This window comes from Sus scrofa, unplaced genomic scaffold (assembly GCF_000003025.6).
Source record: "Sus scrofa isolate TJ Tabasco breed Duroc unplaced genomic scaffold, Sscrofa11.1 Contig944, whole genome shotgun sequence".
Classification (NCBI taxonomy): Eukaryota; Metazoa; Chordata; class Mammalia; order Artiodactyla; family Suidae; genus Sus; species Sus scrofa.
The window spans coordinates 145,416-162,666 of NW_018085356.1; the positions used below are offsets into that span (position 1 = coordinate 145,416).

General features: G+C 49.9%; 1 protein-coding gene across 1 annotated transcript in view; it reads right to left on the minus strand.

Moving 5' to 3' along the window:
• PRMT2 (protein arginine methyltransferase 2) overlaps nucleotides 1–17,027 on the minus strand; it is a 30,476-nt gene extending 13,449 nt beyond the window's left edge. The window contains 7 exon segments of the mRNA XM_021082496.1: nucleotides 2,606–2,637; nucleotides 2,640–2,769; nucleotides 3,657–3,818; nucleotides 8,109–8,291; nucleotides 9,085–9,198; nucleotides 15,111–15,207; nucleotides 16,575–17,027. Of these exon segments, the coding sequence (XP_020938155.1) occupies nucleotides 2,606–2,637; nucleotides 2,640–2,769; nucleotides 3,657–3,818; nucleotides 8,109–8,291; nucleotides 9,085–9,198; nucleotides 15,111–15,207; nucleotides 16,575–16,735 (879 nt within the window). The 5' untranslated portion in view covers nucleotides 16,736–17,027.
• Between the last annotated feature and the right edge of the window lie 224 nt (nucleotides 17,028–17,251).

The window sequence follows — 17,251 nt, forward strand, 5'->3', positions numbered from 1 at the left end:
ATAGATGTGAAAGAAATGAGCTTCAAGAGAACTTAAAAACAGAATTTTTTAAATTTGGAAATGATCTACGAAGTGAAAACTCCACCAATTTATGAAAATATGATCTTAAGTTTACATTTAGCAACGTGTATTCACGTCAGGCTCTGCACCAACGTATGTCTGAGCACTGAATTAATTTACTCTTAATTCACGCTGAGTAATTCCCTACCTGTAGTTGCTTCACACACACACACACACAGAGAAACAAAAAAAGCTGACCTGCCAGCCCATCCTTCTGTCCCCCTGGCCCTTTCCTCAGTGGCCCTGCTCAGCCAGGCTGTCCCTAGGGGCCTCTCCTGTGTCCCCAAGGCCCCTCCCCCAGGGGTCCCCGTGCTGTCCTCCTCCTGCCCTGCGGGCCTTGCCCCAGCCTGCAGTTCTGGGGCCCCCACTCCAGGACCTCCACTCCACTGCTTCCAAGTCACCTGACTCACACAGAGTCCAGGGACACAGAGCATCTGAGTGCAGTCTCCCCGCTGGACACATGTGGTCCAGCACCTGCCCATGGCACTGGGCTCTGGGGACATAGGGTAAGGATACTGAACCCGAGCTACTGCCCCCTCCTCCTCTCCGCTCCCTCCCCCTCCTCCCCTGTCCCCACATGCTCCCTAGACCCCTCCCCTCCCCACACTGGACAAGTGGACAGTCTCTGCTGTGTCCCCACTGCCCCCCCGTGCTCAGCAACATCAGCTGGATGTGCACTGGTGTTCCAGGGCCAAAGGTCGATGCCCACCTTACGGGCGGAAGGGTTCGCTAGGCCCTTTTTTCCTATGTGTCATCTTAGGAAGCCATAGGTGCTATTAACAGCCAAATTATATTCTGGATGTTGATTCTATTGACACTCGATCTCCAAACAAAGGGCTAAAAGCTCAGTGTCATTTGCTGTCATTTTCCTCAGTCTCCGCAATCGCTAAGAAGCTGTAACATCCTCATTATTCATATAAGCCACTCACCTGCTCTTTAAACGGATTTCTTGCTGGAAGCACTGGTGGTGGTCCCCTTGCCTTCACCCAGATGTCATTTTTCTGGCTCTTACAGACTAAACTGCAGACTGAGATGTTTCACTGTACCATCCTAGGCCCCAAGATGCTGAGCCAGAAAGGGGGCTGGGCCGAGGGTTCAAAGAGAGGTGGACCTGCAGGCCCTCCTCCACCCACCCACCCTCGCCTTGGAGCACAGAAACAGCGTGCAGGGCGAGTGGGCAGAGCCAGAAAACTCTCCACTCCCAGCCATGTGAGATGGGGGAGGATGGCAGAGAGCCTGGGCCTCTGGCTGGGTCACAGATACTCAAACTAGGGAGCTGCAGGAGGGCGGGAGGCCAGGCTGGGACAAGAAAGGAAGACTCTGGGGCATTAAGAAAACAGCCTCACACACAGAGCACTGGATATTCATTCGCAGGCTCCCAAGAGAACAGAGTTTATGTAAATCCCCCGCCATAACGTCACATTAACTTTGACTTAGAGTTCTCATAAAAGCACTTTTTTTCCAATCAGTTAAAAATTTAAGACACTGAACCAATGTTCACACAGGAATCCATTATATATCGTGGGAGGAAAAAAGTCCAAATTAATCATGATTCATGAAGATGCCAGACCCCAAACCAGCCTCCCCGCAGTCCCCGCTGCCCCCGACCACCCGCACTCGCCCCGCTGCCCCGCTGCCCCCGACCACCCGCACTCGCCCCGCTGCCCCGCTGCCCCCGACCACCCGCACTCGCCCCGCTGCCTCCGCTGCCCCCGACCACCGCACTCGCCCCGCTGCCCCGCTGCCCTCGACCACCGCACTCGCCCCGCTGCCCCGCTGCCCTCGACCATCCGCACTCGCCCCCGCTGCCCCGCTGCCCCGCTGCCCCCCCCCCCCCCCCCCCCCCCCCCCCCCCCCCGCCCCGCTCCCCGCTGCCCCGACCACCCGCACTCGCCCCGCTGCCCCGCTGCCCCCGACCACCCGCACTCGCCCCGCTGCCCCCCCCCCCCCCCCCCCCCCCCCCCCCGCACTCGCCCCGCTGCCCCGCTGCCCCGACCACCGCACTCGCCCCGCTGCCCCGCTGCCCCGACCACCGCACTCGCCCCGCCCCCGCTGCCCCCCCGCTGCCCCGCTGCCCCGACCATCCGCACTCGCCCCGCTGCCCCGCTGCCCCCGACCACCCGCACTCGCCCCCGCCTGCCCCCCCGCTGCCCCCTGCCCCGACCACCGCACTCGCCCCGCTGCCCCGCTGCCCCTCGACCACCCGCACTCGCCCCGCTGCCCCGCTGCCCCCCCCCCCCCCCCCCCCCCCCCCCCCCCCCCCCCCCCCCCCCCCCCCCCCCCCCCCCCCCCCCCCCCCCCCCCCCCCCCCCCCCCCCCCCGCCCCCGACCACCCGCACTCGCCCCGCTGCCCCCGCTGCCCCCGACCACCCGCACTCGCCCCGCTGCCCCCGCTGCCCCCGACCACCCGCACTCGCCCCGCTGCCCCGCTGCCCCCGCTGCCCCCGACCACCCGCACTCGCCCCGCTGCCCCGCTGCCCCCGACCACCCGCACTCCCCCGCCCCCGCTGCCCCGACCACCCGCACTCGCCCCGCTGCTCCTTACCAGCAGGCAGGTCCCCATCCACTCAGACACAGCACGTCCACCTTCTCCGGCAGCACCACGTCCTCCACCTTCTGCTGGAACACAGTGATGATGTCGGCAAAGCCATTCTGCACGACCAGCTGCCCCGTGTGCTGGGCCATCTCACTGGCCTCCACTGCGTACACCTGCAGGACAGAAGCCCCATCGGTGCATGGCCCAGCCCGCACTGCGGCCGCCATCTACCTTCCCCAAGCCCGGGTCACCTCGGCTGAGTCAGTTCCCGCCTCAGGGAGAACGATGGCAACAGAGGAAAGCAGTGGGCTACCCTGTGCTGCCCCCACCAGACAGAGCCCTGGGCAGGAGCTGCCTCCAATTCTAACTCCACCTTCGGCCTAAAACACAGACCTGGGGCTGCAGGTGGACAGAAGCCTCTGCACGCCCATGGGCCGCCTCCTCCAGGGGCCCCCTGGGTAAAGCCCAGGGGCCTGGCTCCCATACACACAGCAACACAATCCGTAACCAACACAGGAGAGTCTTGGCGCTCGACTGAGAAGCTGGACCTTTAGACTACATGCAGCCAATTACAAATCCAGGTTCTCAGAAGGTCCTCAATTCCAGCAGGATATGGATTCAGGTGGTCACTGCACTGCAGTCCCACCTGTAAGCTGGGAACTTCATCCACCGGTGTCAGGGGCCATCCAGAGGCTGCCCCTCTGCACGGCCCAGACGGACGTGTCCCAAAGGCCACTGGAGGCCCAGCACGAGCCACGGAGAGTGGTCCGCCCTGTCCCTGCCAGCTGGTCACTGCCTAGACAGCATCTACAGAAGCGACCCAGCCCAGACACACGGATGCACGTGTTTCCCGACATAAGTGAAATAAACCGTTCACAGAAACACCCCACCAGATGCAGCTGCTGGGATGTTCTCTTCCGTCCGACTCCACTCTGAGCCGTCTGGCAGGCTCAGCCTAAAAGGACATGCTACCCATTTCCCCGCGTGGTACCGGCACACGGCCGACGCTTCACCGAGACCCAGCTCGAGAGCCGCCAAAGGGCCGCGGCCTGGAACTCACGGCTCTGGGCTGAGCGTAGTGTGCACAGAAGAGGCTGATGATCCCGGTTCCACAGCCAACATCCAGAATCACTTTGTCTCGCAGGGAGTCTTTATTCTGCAGGATGACACTGTGGTACTTCGTTGTTCGAGGCTGGTCTGCCAGCATCTCCAAGTGGAGTTTCTAGGGTTCAGACACAGGAAGGAAGGGCAACTGCCTGTACTTGGAGCCATGCTGAGCTCTGGCTTGAGATGGAGGATCAGAGCCTGACCTAAGCCCTCGACCCACCACCCCGCACCTAAAAACATGAGCAACAAAGAGTTTAAAAAGTCAAAGGGTCACAATACGCCGAAAGAGACAAGTAAGAGCAGACAGTGAGGGGACGAACTCAGGGGTTGCACCTCCCCGAGCCAGGTGAGCAGAGAAGCAGAGGCGGCACGGATGTCACGATCCGTTCCCACCCGGAAAGGGAGTCACTGCCACATTCCCGACCAGACACCACCAGGCCAAGACCCACCGAGAGAGCAGATGAGCCTGGGAGAGGCTAGCGGCGTCACACAGGCCGACCCATGACCCTCTCAGGCAGAGCCCAGGAGGCCTCACACATAAGCCCCTCCTTGTTTGCTGGAGGGAGGCGGCAACCCCGCCAGGCCCCGGGGCTGAGCGTAGGGACGCCAGCTGTGTCAGGGGAGAAACACCAAAATCTAAGGACTCGCCCCATGGATATCGGGCCAACCTGGGCAGGCAGAGAGAGCTCCTCCAGCAGTTCCTGAAACCACTGAGGGCGGCCAGGGCCTCACTGCCAGCAAGGCTGTGCCCACAGCACCCAGCCCCTCACCCCGATCCACAGAAGACCCAGCCACAGAGAGCACCGCATGGAGAGAGACGGGCGCCAGGCCCCCCAGACGGTGTCAGCACCAAGAGGAGGTCTGCACGGGCCTCACAGAGAGGGACAAAGGGAGGCCACGGGAGTGGACCAAGTCGAGACCCAGCTATCCCGCCTGCAGGGTCCGCCCTGACAGGGGGTCAGAAGCAGGATGCGCAGGCGCCGGGGAAGAGGCCAGAGTGGCTGCAGACGCTTCAGAGCAAAGAGTGTTCCAAGGTCACAGTGACACAGGATTCATTTCAGAACAAGGACAAAATTCTAAATGTGTTTGCACTAAGAACAGAGCTTCAAAATACACAAAGCAAAAAGCAATAGACAAACTCACAATTAAAGTAAGAGACTCCAACACCATTCTCTCAGTAACTGACATAGGCAGAAAATCAGAAAAGCCATAGAAGAGAACAAGCCTATCAGCCAATTTAATCCAACTGACATTAAAAGAACACTCCACCCAACAATTTATAATAATACACACAGTATCTAGGAACAGATTTGACTAGAAAAGCACCTAACTTTGAATGACCAACACCTTAAAACCCTGAGACACAACACAAGACTTCGGAGATGAGAAGAGTCTGTGTGTTATCACAAAGACGTCACTTCCCCGTAATAATGCACACTTCCCATGCGACATATCAAAATGCCAACCGAGTGGGGGGAGCACAACAAAATGATAATAAAATTAGTTTCGAAAAAACAGACAAATGAAAATGCTAAAAACAACAGAAGAACTATTGGACACTGATTGCACCAAGAATCAGCTCTATTTCAATTTCTTCATGAATCTTCTGTGAGTGGCTTTGCTTGACCTCAGCTATTAGCTTGATTGAAAATCAAACTGATAATTTCAATGTTTATCTGACACTAGTTTTTAAATTAAAGGCTTAGTAAAAATTTTAATTAAAAAAAAATAGAACTTCTAGAGGCCTAGCTGGTCCAGTTGCTAAAAGACTACAATAATGAAAAGTACCTGGAGCAGGAGAACTAAGCAGATCAGTGAAACAGAACAGAGATGCCCAAAACAGACCCTAGAAATGTGTCATATGATAAATGTGCATTTCACATTTCGCTGGAAAGGAAGATTATCCAAAAGCAGGACAGCTGGATAATGTGGGGAAATTAAGTTGAAATGCTACCTATTCTTTACAAAAAGTAAATTCTAGATTGATTTAAATATTTCATTGCTGGAGTTCCCATCACGCCTCAGTGGAAACAAATCTGACGAGCATCCATGAGGATGCAGGTTCCATCCCTGGCCTCGTTCAGTGGGTTAAGGATCTGGTGTTGCCGTGAGCTGTGGCGTAGGTCGCAGATGCACCTCAGATCTGACATTGCTGTGGCTGTGGTGCAGGCTGGCAGCTACAGCTCCGATTTGACCCCTAGCCTGGGAACCTCCATATGCTGAGAGTGCAGCCCTAAAAAGCAAAAAAAAAAAAAAAAAAAGACACACACACACAAACACACAAAAATAAATATTTCATTGCTAAAATCTTGATGACAAAAGTTCTGAAAGAAAGCATGGATATTTATAATCTCAGAGTGAAGAAGGTCTTGAAAATAGAACAAAAACCCAGACGCTCCAAAGAAAAAGATAACGTTAGACCATAAAAAGATAACGTGCACCACAGGGGGAAAAGAGCAGCAAATGGTAAGTGTGGTACATCTAATAAATACAAGGAAAATGGCCTAACATATAAATTGACAGAAATCAGAAGAAAAATGGGCAAATTATATGAAAGTTTACCAGAAAAAATAAGAAAGGCAAAGGGCCAATAAGATATGAAAAAGATCAATCTCACTTTAAAAAAAAAGGAAATCAAAATCTAATACATATTTCATCTTTAAGATTGGCGATCTTTCTTCTCTGTGACACTTTGCGATGCTGAAGAACACATTTCCACGCTGTTGGAAGGTGGACAATCAGCACTTCTCTCTGGGGCGCAGCCTGGCAGGACCCACCCACTCAATTACAAAACATGTGCACGCGCACAGGCAAACGCACGCCGCACCCACGCACATACACACACGTCCTCTGAATTTACCCGGCGGGAGCGCTAGCAAAGGGTTAAGCAGGACTTCTGCAGGAGGACATCCACTGCGGCGCCGCTTGTCAGGACAAAAAGCCACTGAACAAGCAAATACAGTCCTTTTTAAAATCGACACAATACACCTTCAAAATGATACACCACATGAGTAAGAGCAAGGTGGAACTATGCTTTTTCTATAAATTTAAAAGGATAAAACGGGCGTAGCTTAGATTTGGAAGAAGCATGAACACAGTTACTGAAAGAAATCTCAGGAGCCAAGCGAGGAGACGGGCCTTGGAGTCTCCCTGTGTCTTTTCAAGCAGATGGAAACGCCGAACCATGTTAACGCATCGGTAGTTTTTCATTTTCTTTAACCTTTTTAATTGTGAAATATGACACATCTACAAAAAAGTACACGAAAAAGTACCTATAGAGTTTCCCTAACACAGTTACACGGCAAACACGCTGCGCCACACCCGGAGCCTGCCAGCCCCAGACCTGCCCACCCCGCCTGGCCTGTGCCACCGCCCAAGTTTCAGGGCAGCCAGCACTGCTCTTGGGAGCTCACCACTTACATACACTCTCATGAACAAGGCCTCGCCTCGCCTGGCAGTTTTATGTAATGGAGTCAAACGTAAGGTGTTCTTTGACGACTTCTACTCAACACTGCATTTGCCACATTCGTCATGCAAATATCTGTTTTATCTATTTTAGAATATAAACTGAGTTGTCTGGACCACAAGAATTTGGGTCTCGATTCATACTGAAAAAACAAATAAGCTAGTTATTTACAGATATTATTGTTGATTTACATAACTTTTCTGTATTTTTAAGTGAAATTTATTACTTTTTTCTAAAAACTGAGAAAAGGTCCTAGTTCCATTGCTCAGACAGTATCTCTAACTAGGGCCCAGCACAGTCCAGCCCAGAACCTGCTTCTGTATGGCCTACAAGCTAACAATGGCTTTTACATTTTTTAATGTTTTCAATCAAAGAAGAATATAGTACATGAAAACCACATATGAAATTCCAATTCTAGCATCTCAAAGTTTTATTGGAACACAGCCCCTCTCACTGATGCTTTTTTTTTTTTTTTTTTTTTTTTTTACTGCTGCTTGGGCATTTGGATTGCAGAGCTGAGCAGCTAAGTGAAGAAAACGTTGGGCGCTCTAAAGGAACAGAAGCCCAGAAAATATTTTTAAAGTTAGATCCTAAAATCCAAAAATAACACGAAAAACAGTCATCGAATTATAAGAAAAGTGAGCCAAAGAAGGAGATCTTAAAACTAGAGAGAGCCCAGCTCCACTGGGACAGTTTTGGGGGCGGTGGTGCAGGAGGTGGTGGAGCAAGAGTCTGGGGGCAGGGGGCGGGAGTGTGGGCCGGGCCGGGGCGGAGTAGGCTCTGGGGGGGGAAGGTGGCAGGGCAGAGGGGGCGGGCTGGAAGAGGGGGTTGGGGGGATGGCGGCGGGGCGGGGGATGGCGGTGGCTGCGGGTGGCGGGTGGCAGGTGGCGGGGTGGGGGGACGGCGCGGAGAGGCAGGGGGATGCCAGGGGAGTAGTACCAGCGTTCCATAGCTGCCGAAGTACTCCTCATCCTGCCAGGAGTCCTCCGGGTCCCAGTCCTCCAGGTGCTTCCCCAGGTGGTTGGCTGGGATGTACCCGCAGCAGCCGGCGCGCTCGCCCCACCACCAGTCCGCAGTCGTTTGTCTCAGAATGAGAATTTTTTCTCCTCTCAAAAAGCTGAGCTATAAAAATAGAGAAATGAAAATTAAAGAAAAACTGCAGTTGGTGTTTCAGGTATGGCTCAGTGATAAATTCCCCATCACCAGGGCCCAAATCACAGCAATTTCAAAAAGGAGTCAATGTGTAATTACATCAACTGACAATTTATGAAAATGATACCAGGAAAGAGATTTTGTGGAATATCTACATGAAACAAAAGCACACCCTAATTGATGTTTTTTAAAAGAAAGATTAAACATTTTTAAGCAGCTTAAATTTTTTAGAACAGAATTTTTTTTCTGACTGCACCTGCAGCATATGGAAGTTCCCAGGCCAGGGTTCAAACCAGCGCCTCCAGAGCAACCTGAGCAGTTGCAGCTGGATTCTTGAGCAGCTGCAGCTGGATTCTTAACCAACTGCACCATCGCAGGAACTCCTTAGAGAAGAATTTCTAACAGCCCTGTAACTTAGCAAGGTAGCTGATACAGTTACTAGAGGCTTAGCTAAGAAATTCCTGCTACAAATTAAAGAAAGCTACATTCAAACATATTTTTATTTTACATCCAACTTTTCATTAACTGGCATAGGTTCTAAATAAAGGTTTCCAAGCAGAAACTGAAGCAGGGACTTCTCCCTGTTCCTTAGCCAGGGATCCTGCACATCAGGCCTGGGATCTGAATCTGGGAGGCACCGACCTCCTGGGCTCTAAAGAACCTGAATACTTCTTTATTTAAATCTGCTATAACTTCTGCAAATTGTGTATCTAATTCTGTCCCTGAAATGCTGAATCCATAAAGCATAAGCCCACGTGGTTACCTGCGTCTCGTCGGTGGCAGAATAGTCTGCGATGGCCACGAACTCCTCGGGGTGCACACCCCCCTGGAGGTGCTCCTCCTCACCATGGGCGTGGGCGGCGGGGTCCTCTCCCTCCTGTTCAGGGGCAAGGCTGAAGGGGCAGTGACTGCGGGGACCCTCTCCCCCCTCTCCCTCCCCGTCAAGCCACCTCGCTCTCTCTTTTGGCTGCAGGTAACTGGCATGGTTTCAAATCAAGATTCACGTGGCCAAGTTTTCATCGTGGCTGAGGGGGTCACCTTCAGCAGCAGAATCGAGGGACTGCCCCCCTCCTGTCACCCTGCCTTTACGTCTCTGGCACGAAACGATGTACGTCCTCAAGAGAGTATCAGAGAAAGACACGAGAAAGGCACTTGGCGTGTCTATTTAGTGAGGGACCCGGGTCACCAGCCATGCTTCTGAAAGTGATGACCGGCCCAGGAGAACCAGACCTGTCTCCGGACAGCAGCCCTGGGGCCCGTCAGAGCTGAGGGCAGAGCCGGGCGCTGGGACAGCACTGCTGCTGGGGAGCCGGAGCAGGCACCCTAGGGGCTGCGTGACTCCACCTGACATCAGGATGGCTGGGGACACCCCGGAGGTGGCACATTTAAACAAACTGTCCTAAACATAAACACCATTCCTGTTCATTTCAGAAAATATGTGAAAGTGGAGTTCCCGTCGTGGCACAGCGGAAACATATCCAACTAGGAACTATGAGGTTCGATCCCTGGCCTCGGTCAGTGGGTTAAGGATCCCGCGTGGCTGTGGCTGTGGTGTAGGCAGGTGGCTAGAGCTCCGATTAGACCCCTGGCCTGGGAACCTCCATATGCCATGGGTGAGGCCCTAAAAAGACAAAAAAAAAAAAAAAAGAAAGAAAGAAAGAAAGAAAAGAGAGGAAGAAAAGAAAAGAAAATACGTGAAAGCACAAGAGTCCACAGAGGAAAATGAAAAGTAACTGTAACCCTGCTCATCAGTCAGGGATAACGTTGCAACAGAGTAACACCTATAGCGCCTCAGGCTGCTTCTTCAGGGTACCTCCTTTTGCGGTGTTTACTGGTCCATACCATTCTGCCTTATGACATATTTTCCATTTATTAAATTCTGAACATTTTTCCCAAACGATTAAATAGACTTCTACACACATTTTCAGTAACTCACAGTATTCAATTCTATGAATTATTGTACCTTATCACATCTTGTAGTTTGGGATAAACTGTTTTCAGTTTTTACTACTATAAACTATGTTGAGATGAAATGTAATATGAATCGGCCTATCCCTGACAATTTTCCAAGGATAACTTCCTGAGTGAAATTGAGGGAGCTGGGTCCATGGCTTTTGCTATCACCATCCGGTGTCTCCCTGGGGGGAGGGGGCAGCCCCCCACTCCTGCCCACAAGGAAGGCACCTGGAGCCACAATGGACGCTCATCTGCAGCCTCCGCCCATCTGATGGGGAGGGTCAGCTCTTCGTTACTTCCATTTGCCTTTCGTTGGCGATTCCTGAGGTCAATCATGCTTTTAAGCATATGCTGGTCACTTTTTTATTCTAGTCACTGCCTGTTTTGTATCCTTGGCACTTTTTCCTATCACAGTAACACGACAGACTTCAGCGCGCCCTCATCCCTGCTCCACCCGCATCGTCACCAGCTCCCCGCCCTCCCTGACTCTCAGGGTCACCTGGTGAAGTGTCGAGAGCATGGAGAGGCGCAGGAGTCCCCACTCCTCTCCATGCTGGTGTGTGTGTGTGTCTCTCTCTCACGACACACACACACTCTGTTTATTTTTTCTTCTGAAACAGTTTTTTGTAAAAGATATCACAGACACTTTTTTTTTATTTTGCTTTTTTCACTCACACAATATCTTGTGAAAACCTCCCCACCTGCAGAACCCTGACTTGAAATGGTCCGTGGCCATACAGCAGCTGCCTGACTCTTCATCCTCACTGACAGACTTTCCCCTTCGCGTCCAGTTTCTTACCCCCATAAACATGTGTCCGCTTTATCCTTACATAAGGATATTTATCTCTATGGGACACTGACAGGGCTGGAACCAGAACCAGTTTTCATTCAAATGTGCATCAGCTTCTTTCCATAGACGGCGCAGCACCTCACACTTCATCGGCAGTGCCAGAGTGACCATCTTAATTCCCACCAGGGTGATGGGCAAAGGCTCCAGAAAAGGTAAGTACGTGGGGAAACACTATGACTCGTACTTGATTAAAAAGACTTTTGACTGAAAAGTACAGAGAAACAATAATGATTTATTGTGGCGTTTATAACATATACAGAAGTAAAACATGTTCAACAATAGCACAAAAAAGGGTGGTAAATGGAACTAATTTTGAGGATTCTTACATTGTGAAGTGGTCAAGAAAAAAAGACTGAAATAGGTTAAGGATGCGTATCACATTTCCGTGGGTAACCACTAGAATAATACAAAAAGGTACAACTAAAAAGCAGTAGAGGAGATAACATGGAATTATGGAAAGTATTCTATTAATCTGAAAGAAGGCAAGACTGGAGAAAGGTACGAAGAAGAAGTGTGACCAACAGAAAGCAAACAGCAAGATTTTAGATTCATTATGTTAAATATTAACGGACTGAATTGAATACTCTAATTAAAGGGCAAAAATTATCTGACAGGAACATAACAGACACAACTACAGGCTCTTTACAAGAGAAACACTTTAACTATAAGGCGTTAGACTGGCTGAAAATACAGGTATAATGTGTCTGTGTACCAGGCAAACACTAAGAAAGCTGGCGCAGCTCCATTAACGCAAGACAAAGCAGGTGCAAGGCAAGAGGTATTAAGAGGTAAAAAAAAAGAGACTTAATAAAAAGAAGAGGGTCAAGTAATATAGACAACCAAAAAACTACTCTAAACTTATGCACCAAACATCAGAGATTCAAAATGTATGAAGCAAAAAGTGACATCTCCAAAAGGAAATAAGCAAAAAAGAACAAAAAAAACAAAAACAAAAACAGACAAACCTACAATCACAGTGAGATTTTAAAGCTCTTCTCTCAGTAATCAAAAGAACAAATGGACGAAACATCAAACCATATATAGAGATCTGAGCAATACTAACAGCCCATGTAACCATAACAACTTTGAACACTACACCCAACGACTGCAGAACACTTAGTCTCTGCAAGTGCATGTGGAACACCCATCAGACAGCTCTCATGCCTCGACAATAAAGCAGGCTTGAATGAATTTCCAAAGACAGACATGTATTTTCTAACCAAACATAATCAAACAAAAGTTAACAAAAATATAAAATTTCAAAATGTTTAGAAATTAAGCAACACACTTCTGAATAGCCCAGAAAGTTTCTAATTTGCATTGTGATATATGAGAAAGTATTTTAACTGAAAAATAACGAAAATACAGTGTATTTAAATGTGTGAGATGCAGCTAAAGCAGTGATTAAAGGAAAAGTTAGAAATTATAAAGACATAAATTAGAAAAGAAAGGTTTAAAATCGGTGATCCAAGCTTCCATCTCAAAATGCTATGAAAAGAGAAAACTAAACCCGATTAGCATAGAATAAAGGAAATTAAAGCAGAAATCGAGGAAACAGAAAACAGATGAACAAAGAGAAAGTTAACAAAGGTTTTTCTGAAAACGTAAAATTGCTAAAATCCTAAAAAGACGAAACACAAATTGTGACTGTCCCGTATCTCTTCTGTAATGGAGAATGAATGCTACTACCGGGATGAACACAAATATTACTGAAATATTTTCCTGACTCATAAGAGGTCAGGAAAACTAAAATAACAAGGTACCATTTTAACCCACAGAATGACCAAAATTTCAAAGTCTGATGCTCTCAAGTGTTAGCAAGCACTCTGGATTCCTGGCAGACCTGTGAACAGTAAAGCCAGCTGGCAGAACAACTCATCATGTAATAAAACTGAAAATACAGTCTTTTCCACCTTGCAATGCCCATCCTGGAGCACATGTGCACAAAGAGACACAATGAAGGATGTTCACTGCAGCTCTGTTTGAAGTAGAGAAAAACTGGAAATAATGTAAGCATCTGACAAAAAGGAAGGGAGGTAAAATGCAGCAAACATCTAATGTATAACAGTGAGACTAACCAGACCTACATACCCATCTGGAACACCCCACAGGAACCACGTTTCAGAAGTAAACCAGCTCTGCACACACATTAAGAACAAATCTCTTAAAACTAACACTGGCGGAAAAGGCAGGCTGCAGAGTATAGAAGTAAATATGACAAACTTGTTACCAAGTTTCCACTTCTATGTAAAATGTATTGGATGTTTGCAATATTACACTGTAAACTTTCCAATATTTTTTTAATTTCTCAAAAGAAAAGACATGCATGAAATTAAAACATTTAATAATTAATTTTAAGAAACAGATGAGGGAGTTCCCGTCGTGGCGCAGTGGTTAACGAATCCGACGAGGAACCATGAGGTTTCGGGTTCGGTCCCTGCCCTTGCTCAGTGGGTTAACGATCCGGCGTTGCCGTGAGCTGTGGTGTAGGTTGCAGACGCGGCTCGCGGCTCGGATCCCGCGTTGCTGTGGCTCTGGCGTGGGCCGGTGGCTACAGCTCCGATTCAGCCCCTAGCCTGGGAACCCCCATATGCCGCGGGAGCGGCCCAAGAAATAGCAATAACAACAACAACAAAAAAAGACAAAGACAAAAGACAAAAAAAAAAAAAAAAAAAAAAAAAAGAAACAGATGAATGAGATGACCCAACTATAAATAAAATTTCTATATATAAAAATCCAAATGGGAGTTCCCATCGTGGGAACGAATCCGACCAGGAACCATGAGATGGCAGGTTCAATCCCTGGCCTCGCTCAGTGGGTTAAGGATCCAGCATTGCTGTGAGCTATGGTGTAGGTCGCAGACGTGGCTTAGATCTGGCACTGCTGTGGCTCTGGCGTAGGCCAGCAGCTACAGCTCCAATTAGACCTCTAGCCTGGGAACCTCCATATGCTGTGGGTGCAGTCCTAAAAAAGACAAAAGACAGGGGGGGGGAAAGAAAACCTTAATGAATTTAGAACAACAAGTAGAATGAAAAGGGAAGAAATGTTAAAATTGATATCACAGACATGAAAATGTTTCTTTAAAACGTTATTTATTGGGAGTTCTCATCGCGGGACAGCAGAAACCAATCTGACTAGGAACCATGAGGTGGCGGGTTCGATCCCTGGCCTTGCTCAGTGGGTTAAGGATCCGGAGTTGCTGTGCCTGTGGAATAGGCCAGCAGCTATAGCTCCAATCAGATCCCTAGCCTGGGAACCTCCATATGCTGTGGGTGTGGCCCTAAAAAGACAAAAAAAATTATTTATTAGAGTATTCTGGTTTTTAATTTTACATAATCAACATTCCTTGAAATTTAAGGTGATTTTGAATGAAATTATATATGTGTCCCAGGTGGAAAAGTAGTATATATACAGAAGTCTTTTCTAATGTGTCCATCCTGTCTTTAACATGTTATGTCTGGAATGTTTTTAAACAACTGAAGAAAAAAAAAATGTGGGGAGTTCCCTTCATGGATCAGTGGTTAACAAACCCAACTAGGATCCATGAGGATAAGGGTTCAATCCCTGGCCTCGATCAGTGGGTTTAAGATCTGGCATTGCCATGAACTGTGGTGTAGGTTGCAGATGCAGCTTGGATCCAGCGTTGCTGTGTAGGCCTGCAGCTATAGCTCTGGTTCAACCCCTAACCTAGGAACTTCCATATGCCACAGTTGCAGCCCTTAAAAAAAAAAAAAAAGAAAAATGCATTCTTCACAAGCTCAAATACCAAAATGGAACCCTAGATTCCCAGGATGCCCAATGCCCAATTCAGAATGTCATCTGTGACTCTTAGAAACAGTGCATTTCCTCCACTTAGGCATCCACTAATTAGTGGCCACCTTCCAAGGTTCAAGGAAAGTGTCATTACTCTGGGCTGAGCTCCACTCTCTGTAATGGTCCCGGGGTTTTAAACACAAGTTCTCACATAGCAGAACTGAGATTACCTGCAACTCACTGCTGGAGCAGTCACCTGGTGTTGCCATAGTTCCTTTGAGATCTGCACATAGTTGCTGCTTTAGTGTTTCATTTTCCCCTCCATTCCTATTTTAAAAAGAGAGAGAGACTGAAAATACTTGTCACGCTGCATAATAATTCAGTACACAAAACTTCTACGGTCCATGAAAAAGATCCTCTACAAACGAAATAAATGTAAAGAATGAACAGAAGTGAAATTTACAAACACAATTATTTATAAAACCAATTGAAAGCATTTAAAATTTATGAACTCCAAACAGTGTATATTCTCAACACTAGCCTGCAAGGTGTTAATTGTACTCATTGGCCAAAGCTTGTTAGTTTCTGTTTCATCACTGGCTTGATTTAAAACAATAACCTGATGTCAAGTCTTTCCTTGGAACGCTGACAGCTTTAACTCCAATTAAAATTTCCTACCTGGGGCTTTAAAGTGCTTCCACTAACCCTAACCAAGGTCTACGTCCCCCACAGCCCTTTATTCTCATTCCCAATCTTATTTTTCCAATGACAGTATAACCCAGACTATGCTTAGATGGATGTGTTTTCAATCATACAGCAATTCAGTAAAATGCGCCCTTCACTTCAATCAAAACCTTATACTTCTTTTTTGTGATGCCTTTGAATAAAAATACTAATATACTGCACTTCAATTGGAAAACAATGCACTGGGGCGGGGCGGGGTGGGCGTGTTGAGGACCGGACGGGGCAGGAGGCCGTCTGGGCTGGAGTTGGGATCAGGGGTCAGGATGAGGTAGGGCAGGGCCAGGGCGGTGGGCCGGGATGGGTAGTCGGAGCCTGGGGCCAACCTGAAGTGGGGGCCGATGAAGAAGGCAGGCCAGGATTGGACAGAGCCAGGATGGGGCGGAGCCTGAGGCCAGCTTGAGGCGAGGACCGGGGACAGTAACAGGCAGGGTCAGGGTGGGGCGGGGCCAGGATGATGGGGCGGGGCCCAGATGGGGCGGGGGGGCGGTCGGTTGAGGGGCGGGGCAAGAAAGGGGTGGGGGAGAGGGCCAAGGATCCAGAGGGCCAACCGGGAGGAAGAGGAAAGAGAAATAGAGGACGGGAGGATTAAGGGACAGGCGGGGGCGCGATGCAGGTACAGAGAAAAAAGAATGTGATGTGCGCTCTGAGCGGGTGAGCGGCCCGGGTGTCAAGGGCAGAGGGTAAGTGGGCGTGACGCTGGGGCGTGGCTCGCGGCTGGGGGCGGGGCACTGGGGGGCGTGTCCGGTGGGCGTGGCCCGTATGGGGCGTGGCCCGTGCGCCGAGCTAGCGGGCAGCAGCCGGCACAGAAGCAGGAAGGCGCGCAGAGGTGTCGAAAAGGGGCGGCGGTCTCAGTGCGCCCGCTGACGCACACGCCGGAGGAGGACCCCCTCATCTGGCCTGTCTTCCTTCACGCGCGGTGCAGTCGCCCGAGCTGCCCAGGAGAAACCTACCTCAGCTGTGTCTCTCCGCTGAGGTCTGCGTCCACACTACCGGCACGGAGGGCAGCCAGCTCCCACCAAGAGCAACAGCCGCCGCCTTCGGCCTGCGCAGGCGCATTGTGCGCAGGCTGTCCGCGTAGAAGGCCCCGCCCTAGAGCCGGCTCCACACGCATGCGCCAGCGTACACGCCCCTCGGTCGGGGCCGGGAAGCCAAGGCCCTCGAGCGCGCAGGCGCGGCGCGCCCTGCCCAACCGGGAGTCGGACCTGGAGGGCCGAGCGCCCACGCAGGCGCCTTTCGCAGGTCCTGGGGTCGCCCCCGCTCGCAAGGGTCCGCGTCCGGAGGACGGGAGCGGGGGGCATGGGGACGGGAAGCCGTTCTGGTCTGGGGGGTCAGAAACCCTCCCTGAGTAACAGAAGTGGCTGATTTCTGGGGCGGGACCACCTTTCTGGCGCTTTTTTTGTAATAATTAAGTTAACCTTCCCGTCCACGTTGTGAAGTGCAAACCTCCTCCTGTTCCTCTCTCCACTTGACGGATGGAAGCAGAGTGATTTTTTATTTTACTAAGAGGAAGTTTGGGATTTAAAGGAGAACAGTGTTATTGCTGGTTGCCAGGTGGTGTATACTTAGACATGGCTAAGATGGTGTTTTACGGGTATTTTACCAAAATTTTTAAAAAGCGAGAACACAG